This window comes from Leuresthes tenuis, unplaced genomic scaffold (assembly GCF_036924035.1).
Source record: "Leuresthes tenuis unplaced genomic scaffold, fLeuTen1.0.hap1 SCAF_20, whole genome shotgun sequence".
Lineage (NCBI taxonomy): Eukaryota > Metazoa > Chordata > Actinopteri > Atheriniformes > Atherinopsidae > Leuresthes > Leuresthes tenuis.
Genome location: NW_027325374.1, coordinates 5,698,148 through 5,707,178, shown reverse-complemented (window position 1 = coordinate 5,707,178; position 9,031 = coordinate 5,698,148). Strand labels below are relative to the sequence as shown.

General features: G+C 45.3%; 1 protein-coding gene across 1 annotated transcript in view; it reads left to right on the top strand.

Annotated features, from left to right (window-relative positions):
- Window positions 1-5,410: 5,410 nt before the first annotated feature.
- LOC140278259 (PH and SEC7 domain-containing protein 1-like) overlaps window positions 5,411-9,031 on the top strand; it is a 67,574-nt gene continuing 63,953 nt past the window's right edge. The window contains exons 1-2 of the mRNA XM_072373234.1: window positions 5,411-5,536; window positions 5,867-6,334. Coding sequence (XP_072229335.1) covers window positions 5,439-5,536; window positions 5,867-6,334 — 566 coding nt within the window. The 5' untranslated portion in view covers window positions 5,411-5,438. The remainder of the gene's footprint in view (window positions 5,537-5,866; window positions 6,335-9,031) is intronic.

Here is a 9,031-nt window from a genome sequence, read left to right as displayed (position 1 = left end):
TATTAAAAAAAAATGCTATGTACAAAATAGAAATAAACAGAAGAAAAATATTAAATATATATACACTGAATAGAGCAAAAAAATCAAATGTAAACAGGTTATTGGTATTGCAATTATCAGCTGTTATGGAGCCTGATGGCAGTGAGGAAAAAAGAGTTCCTGAGCCTGGTGGTCCTGCATTTCACACTTCTGTAACTCTGGCCTGAGGGGAGAAGTGTGAACAGTCCATTTTGGGGGTTGGTGGGGTCTTTGATGGTGGAGGCAGCTCTCCTGTGGACTGCGGTTGTAGATGCTCTGCAGAGAGGGGAGTGAAGTCCCGACAATCCTCTCATGTTGGGAGATGCAAACCAAGAGGAGGCTTTTATTCATGTAGAATCACCTGAAAATAAGAATAGTTTTGTTTTCATTACCTTCAGGGATCTCTGTGTAACAATTACCGCCATCTAGTGGTCAAGTTGGATATAGCAACCATCTCAAATGACATAAACCCACTTTGCACCAACAAATGCTATCTGTATCAGCTTGTTAGCTTACCTGATGAGAAAACAAGTAACTTCAGCATCACTCCAACGACTTTTTTTGTTTTCTGCCTTTGCCCGGCTTGAAATCACTTAGGTTCATGTTTTATTTTTTGACATGATTGTTCTACATAGCATTGTTTGAATCATGTTAGAAATATAATTCTCCATTTCTCAAGGATGTATCCTTGAGGAATTGGATTAAGCGCGTACAGAATGTTATAGGCTATAGCTTAACCTTGATGGACTTTTAACGTCTCTTTGCAGCCACAGTCTTGGGCCTATTTCTATCTGATTGCTATTAAATGCCAACAGCAAAGACTCCTGTTAAAGACACAAATTTATTAATTTGATTTTAAACTTCACTTTAAAGAAATAATTTTTTTCTTCATCTTTTATTGTTTTATGATTAACCGACTCAGTTCTGAATGATTTAAACATTTCAGGATGTACATGTTGTCCATGTGGGATCAGCTCTCCCAAGACCTTAGGTGTACCCGTCTTCTCTCATTTGTCAGTTTTAGCTTGTTGTTCGTTTTTATGATTTCATTAATATATATTCTGGTTTAGCACTTTACTTATTTCCTTTTTTTTATGTCTTTGCTTTTACTTTATCAGTCTTGTACTTTAGAAACAAAGTTTATTTGTTCATTAAGATGTAAATTAATGCCACAGAGAGGGTAGAGATAACTTGGTTGTTGGTTTTCATCCATCCATAGGACTGTTGTAGCTGTGGAGGTTGCTTTTGCACAAAAACATGCTGTTTGTAGAGCATCTTCGTAGACGCACAGCGATGCACAGTTAGAATGTTGTCAGTGCCCCAAAAGGCATGAGTAGAGAAGGTTTTTTAAGCTGTAAATAGAGCAGCTTCATCAGAGTCAACTGCCACATTTGATCTTGTTTGATTTCAGTATCCCTTACTTGAATATTCTGTTTGTATCTTGAATCATCCGAGCATAACTAAGATAACGCTTCTTCTCTTTCATTCACAGGTATGAGGAATAGGGAGGTGCTGACGGCATCCTATGGGCATGTTTGTCCTCTGGCCAGTCAGCCTGTGTGTCTCTGTCTGTACGCAGATGCTCTGGGATGGAAAAGAAAGACCGTCTAAAAATAAATTGAGACCCACCACCAGCAGAAAAACTTAATCTGAACTGACAAGAAGAAAAAGGACAAAGAATCACTTCTCTTTTGCCCTGTCTGACTCTTCATCTGCTCCATTTCTGTCTCTGTCCTCGTTACATGCTAAGTGGAGGTCATGTCCCACTCTGGAAAAGTCCTTCATCTGTATGTGGAAGTGCGGTCTGCCCCAGATCAGAATGGAAAGAGTAAAGAGGGGATCGCTCAGGGGCTTTCTGTTCAGGACAGCCCGAAGGAGCTCATGTCTCAGCTAGCGAGCCAGAATACCATCAGCAAGACAGCCGCAGTCCACCACCTGGCTCAGGACAGCACATGCAGTCAGTCTCCATCTCGAAACTTTCAGCTCCAACAAGCCAACAGCTCACCTTCAGTCACCAAGCGTTGGAGTTCGCCCGTCCACTACTCTCCATACTCTGGAAAGGTCGGTGTCCCTCACACCCCTCCTGAAAGACAGCGGTCTGTGGTCACCTTCAGTTACGTTGAAAAGTCTAATGTAAAGACTGTGGGCAGTCCACGCAACTCTTTGTGTGAAAGACAAACTAGAGAAGAGCGACCCATATCCTCCCACGTTCAAAAACGCCTCAGTGATCCAGCATGGTATGGAAGTCCTGCTTCATCGTGCAGCTCCAGCCCTAAGCTGACTTTCGGATCTCCAGGAAGTCACCAGCAGACATTCTCCCCTGGCCTTCGCCAGCCACACTTGGACCCAATCGGCAGGGCAGCTACACGGAGGGCTGTGGAGGAGTTTGGCTCCCCCTTACTTAGGATTAAACTGGCTCATGCACTTGAGCAATCATCATCCTCACGCTATAACCAACAACCCCGCTGTCAGTCCTGGGCTGGGTCTCCAGTTCAGCGTCAGAACATCAGCATAAACCCCAAAGACCACATCACAGGTGGGAACCAGGCTATCTATGGGCTGCCTAGGAGCCCAGCACCAGACCAGCTATTTTCCCAGTCCAGGAAGTCTTCTCAACCAAGCCCTGGTTCCTGTGCTGAGAGTCATTGGTCAGGAGAGGACAGAGCTGTGACAGGAAGTCCAGCTACCAAAATGCACATTCAAGGCAGCACTTCACCGCAGGGAGCTATCCTCAAACTTGGCAATAATGGAATCAAAGGTTTGAACCAGTTAAGTGACAGCAAATCTTCCTCTCCTGCTCACAGCCCCGAAGTTGCCCGCAGGCTGGCTGAGGAAGCTTCCAAAGTATCTTCGATTTTCACAGAGGCAAGGAGGTCCTCACTGCACAATGCCTCAGGCGAACACATAAGCAGCTCAAACTCTGGAGAGTCAGCTCCAAATGCACAACAGTCTAAGCAAACGCTCAAGATGAACATCCCTTTAAACGATCAACACATGCCAGCAACTGACACAGACTCTCACCAGCCTGAAAACTGTATCGGAGGAAACTCCCATACTGATCATGACACACACCAGGGTAGAGATAACCAGGAGGACTGCTTTCAGAAAACCCAGCATCAGAGCTCAGTTTTATTTTCAGCTGCTCAGAGTTCCCCCGGCCTTCCTTCACGTGTCCTCCGTCCCTCTCATCCTCCCACTGAGATCAGCTCTCCCATTAGAGACCCGAGGCTGTTCCAAGTTGAGCTGCGAGGACCAGACACCCCCACCCTGCATCGCAGACAGCCCCCACAGTACACTGGAGACTCTTGGTCCCCAAACCTGGACAAAAGAGGAGACCTGAGCTGTTTCGAGAGAGGGGACTGCACAGAGCTTGCTCGCAGGCTCTTTATCACTCAAAGTGTTGAGGAGGCACCTGTGAGCTGGACTTCGAGACAGAGGTGGGGGAACCGCAATGAAAATGGCCACAAGCCTGCATTTGAGTCCAGCACTGATCAAACTATTGATCAACAATCCAGCCAGAGGCTGCGGCCACTCAGCCCCACAGCCCATCAGAAACGGGCAGAGAAGAGGAGGAGAGAGATCCTTCTGCTTGGACCTGTGGCACTAGACTCTGCAGAGGAGGATGAGAGCTGCGATGAGGAAGGTCAGGGCGGTGAGGCGGAGGGATATCAGGAAGGCCAGCAGCCTCACGTGCAGAGGGGAGGAGAGCATCCAGAGGTGGAGCAGAATGGAGGGATGGGAGGGTCTTCCTCACGAAGCTCCAGCGGGGTGACGGGGAGCTTGGGGGACCGAGACTGTGTGTCCCCAGAGTCCAGTCAGTCAAGTCATCAGAGCAACGAGACTGGGGCTGCCACCTCAGGAATACAGGTGAGCACTGGTTCGTTTCATGAAACATCAAAATTGCAGACAACGCACTCAACTTCCATGCCAAGTTACCTCTCTGTGTGTCTTTATAGTACTGTTTCTTAACGGATTACACTAACAAGAAACAACATGTTAGTTAATAAGCTGTGGGGGAATTTTTTTAACCTCCATTCTTACATCAGAAGCAACAGGAGCTGTATCACTTTTTTCATCTAATTTCCCCACAATGAAGAGCATGATTTTATCTCTCCTTTAAAGCTGCACTGCAGATTATTTTAGTTTGTCTCTGTGTGTATTTTGCAGACCGACAGCGGAAGTGCAGCCCCTGTGCCGTCGCTACACTGTCAGAGGATCGCACGAGCCAAGTGGGAGTTTTTATTTGGGACCTCTGCAGAGGAAGCTGCTGGTAAAGGGGAGAAAAGTGAGAGCATGACCACCTCAGTCGCATGTGTTTGTCGCACTCTTTTTTCGTGTTCCACCAAAAAGAAATGCTTTAGTCTTTCCACAGGAATACTTTGTGCAGAAACAGCTGAGCTGAAGTAGCATCTCTGCTCTGCTTGTCAGTATCAGTGTGTAGCTGCTTAGGGTGACTTATTCAGATGTAATATATCAGTCAGTCGGTGGAATCAGGTTGCATCAAATTAAAAATGTTCCTGACTACTGCTGATGCAATATCTTAATTTAATATGATAAAAATGAGACATTTTACTATTTCAGAAAAACATTTGCTCATCTTAAATTTGATGGCAGCAACATGTCTCAGAAATGTTGGGACAGGTCCATGTTTCCCACTGTGTAGCATCCTACAGTCTGCAAACATCTGGAAACTGAGGAGACCAGTTGCTGGACCTTCTGGGCCATGAATGTTGTCCCATTCTTGTCTGATATAGGATTCTAGCTGCTCAGCAGTCCTAGGTCTTCTTTGTTGTATTTGAAATGTTTTCAGTTGGTGAAAGATCAGCCGGACTCTTCTACGTCAAAGCATGCTGTTGTAATAGATGCAGTATGTGGTTTAACATTGCAAGGGTTCTGTGTGTATCCACTTAAGATTGGTATCTTGTGGAATATTTAACGTTATTCTAAATTTTTTTCTCTCTTCAGATTCTCTGGAAGCCTCCACAGCTCCTCCAAGTGGTAACTCCAGTGAGTCTCCAACCCCGACTCCCCCATCCTCGCTACCTCTACGGACTGCTAATCACGAGGTGCAGCACGTGGAGGTAGAGCTGGTGACTCCTCCTCCGGCTGTCATCGGGACGTCCCCCAAAACCGGCATCATTCGCCGGACGCTGAAGTACTCAGAAACCGACCTGGATGCTGTCCCGCTTCGCTGCTACCGCGAAACGGACATCGACGAACTGCTGCTGGGAGAGCAGGATGACGCTGATTCTGCGTTCGGAAGTAACCGCAGCGTGCAGGGAACCTCTGGGACAGGCAGCAGTCCTCTGGGGGAGCTGGCCTATGGGAGGACAGAGGAAGAGGATGAGGGGGAGAGAAAAGAGGGGGGGGAGGAGGAAGAGGAGGGGGAGGACGATGAGGAGGAGGAGGAAGAGGAGGAAATGGTGAGCTGGGCAAGTGTGAGGATGCAAGGAGACAGCAGGAAGCAGCAGTATGCAGCTCAGGAGGAGCCAGAGGTGTTTGGACACCTTCTGATGAGGTGAACAGAAGAGCACGCCACACTGTCATCAGCCTGAAAACACACAAACAAGAATACTGTGGTGCTGCAGGGCTTTCCCCTGACCCATATTTCCATCTGAATCTGAATCTCACTCCTAACCTATTTTTTAAGTTGGTCATAAACTGGCGTCTTTGCATTAATTATTCACATTTCTGGAACAAACAGTAGAATAAATTACACCCCGGCAAAGAGTCTCTTATCAAAACACAGTAAGAATCATGTTTCTAGATGTTTCTTCACATACTCAGAATTAAGCTTTTCTCTATAAACACAGCTATTTTGTTACAAAAAACCCTCTTCTTTGTTCAGACCAATGGAAACGTTTTTCGACAACCACAACCCAACCCTCAAGTCCCCCCTCCTGGTGTCTGGTCCCCGCTGTGCTGCTGAGGACACCTTCAGCCGGCACTTCGAGAGCATCATGGAGTCCCACCGAGCCAAAGGGACATCGTACAACAGCCTGGACAGCGAGGAGCTGCTGACCTCCAGCACCCAAACCGTTCTGAGCTTCGACTTGCCCACGCTAACCCCTGCCATCCACGGGCCTGTGTGCCAGAGCGCCAGGCAGATCGTCCGGCTCAGCTTCGCCCCACTGGCCCATGATGAGAGGCCCAGTCTCTCTGATTCTATCTTTACAGTGACGGGGGACTCGGACGCCACACGAGCTCCTTCCAGCGAAAGACTGAGCAGCGGCTCAGATGATACGCTGCCCAAAGGACAGGAGTGTGCCCAGCTGGGGAGCAGCTGGTACATCAACCCCTCTTTCTCCTTACCCAGGTGAGCTCTCGTGTGAGGTAGTCATTCTGGATGCTGTTAAGCCCGGAAGTGCAGAACACCCATCACAGGCCGAAGCGATACCTTATTTTAATAAATATTTTTTCACTTACAAGCTATAAACACAACATGACGCCTGATTAACACATGAAATTGGTTTGTGTTGCCAAACAGCTGCCTGACTACACTTTTAGCAGAATAAGAGGAACATTTATGTTCATTTGAAGTTGCTATCCTATGTCCTTTGCTCACTGTCCTTTAACACTGATTTGATCTCGATACCATGAGGAACTCGCTGCCTTTTTTTCCTTCACATCTGTCTTTAGATAGTTACATGTTTCACACTTGTGTTCAGTTTATCATCATTCAGTCCATATACTCCCAGATTGTCATTGTCTTTGCTCACCTTTTCTGGTTTTCCAGATATATTTTAATTGATATTAAATGAGTATTTCCTACTGTTTATACAAGCTTATAAAAGCATCTTTTCGATTTTACATTTCAAAATTCAGCCTATATTTGCAGGCATTTGTTCACACTTATTATTCACTGGTATAAATTTACATTTCACTTGTTACCTGACGGCATTAATAGTGGCGAGAACTATGCTGAAAAACTGTCAAATACAGAACATGTTTTAGTAATCATTCTCTGTTGAAGCAAAAGTAGTAAAAACGATTGAAAACATGATACATGACACAAACACCTTCAACTCAGAGCAACTGGAATGTGCTCGATGACAGCGGCTGGTGTCCAAACAGATGTCCCCGTCATGATATCTGCCACCTGTTACAGATTTATTTTCCCAGGCGACTGTTGAACTCTTACATCAGGTGTGTCGTAAACAAGCTGTTTGGTCGATTTAGTGCAGATTGCAGCTGACTGATTACCTTTTGCCTCAATTTCTGATTCAAACTGCGTGAGAGGAGCTATGTTGGTAGCTTAATACTTGACAGGTCAATCTGTTCTTACTCCATCCATCGATGTCATATATTTCTGTTTTATCAGGACAAATCAGGGAGGAAACTAAATGTTTTTACATACATGTTTGTTTGTATGTGAGTCAACCAGAAATTGATTTGTTCATATGGAAATACCCGTCATTTCTAGTTGTGATGCAAATCTCTGCCGTCCATTTTCTTGCCAGAATTTGAGTCAAGTACATTAATAATTCAAAGTGCATGCATAGTTGGACATGACAACCAGACCAGCCTTTTTTTAACTCACCCATTCCCTTGTAGTGCAAGTGTTGCTCTGTTGTGGTAATTTTGTGCACATAGTCCATAAAACTGCTAGAATTTGCCTTTCCAATTGTGGAATTTTCCATCTATTTGGAAAAGATGCATTTCCTTATGTTGAACACTGGGGGACATAGTCCACATATCAGACAAAAACAACATTTCGTCCATATTACAAGTTGTTTGTCAAGTTTGCTTTATTAACTCAGAGGAGCAAAAGTGAAACTGTTAACAGATACAGGTGACAGATGGATCCGCATTAATTCAGTTGTGATTGCCTGATTTCTCAGGTCAGTACTCTCCCTATGGACTCAGATTCCAGATGAATGAACATCTCTGTCTGTCATTCTTGCACAGAGCAGTGCTGCAATGCCTCTCTGGAGCAGAGTGGCTCAAAGTGAAGGTCGATAGAAGGCTGCAAGTGGTCCCTGTGCAGTCTGCCAGACAGGCTGAGGAAGTGTGTGTGAGTGTGTGTGTGTCCATCTGTGCATATGTTTTTTTTGTCGAGGCATGTTAGGAGGATAGAGGCAGATGGCTGCTGCTGCGGCAATGAGGGACTCACCTTGACTGTCGGAGACAGACTCCTGCATGCTATTCATGAGATTTCTTACATATCTGAAAGTCTTTGCCTTTATCTCTACGCTTGAATCTTTTTTAAATGTGCCTGTAAGATATGTTAGACTCAGACTATGGGAGAATGGGCTTCTGTTATGGTGGTGAAATGTCTAACACAGAGCTTATTAATGGCAATGAGGTAGTCTGGCTTTGTTAACATCAACCTAACTTAGTGTGGCAGCACTGCAGAGGCAAAGTAATGGTGCTGTTGTTGCTTTTGCCCACTAGATGGCGCAAAAAGACAAGAATCATGCAGCCAAGGGCTGTTTCACAAGAGTGAATGTGGTGTACTGTAGGTGGGTGACTTTGAGCAGCAGTGTGTGTTTTTAGTGTGTCACAGAAAGGAATCCAGTCTCGAATTCCAGCTGATTCATTTTGAGGTGTTTAAAGAAAAAGAAGCTTCACTTTTCTAGGTTTTTGTATTTGTTGTTGTTGCATAAACATGACCCCAAAGTTTCTGTTTTGTCTAAGATTTTTGTCATCTTTCTAATAGAAAACTCTTTGCACAAGAACCAAATAGTGAAGGCAAATGTTTACTCAGCACTGATCTTATCACACTTTTATTAGCTTCCCCAGAGCTGTGGAATCCAGGAGCAAGACAACTAGGCAAATATCTCTGAGGGTTTGGCCATACTTTCATAAAAGTTGGAATTTTGCCCCCCCTCCTCCTCCTTTTCCTTCTCTCACATCACCCTTTTCAGATGGTCTGTACCATTAGACAGTGGCTCATTGTGTGGAGGTGCCCAGTGGACTGAGAGAGGGTGCAATTATTTGTGGATACCCTTAAAGTAGAGGCTGACACTGTGAATTCTCTCAGGACCTCTCTACATTGTGCCAGCTCTTGATG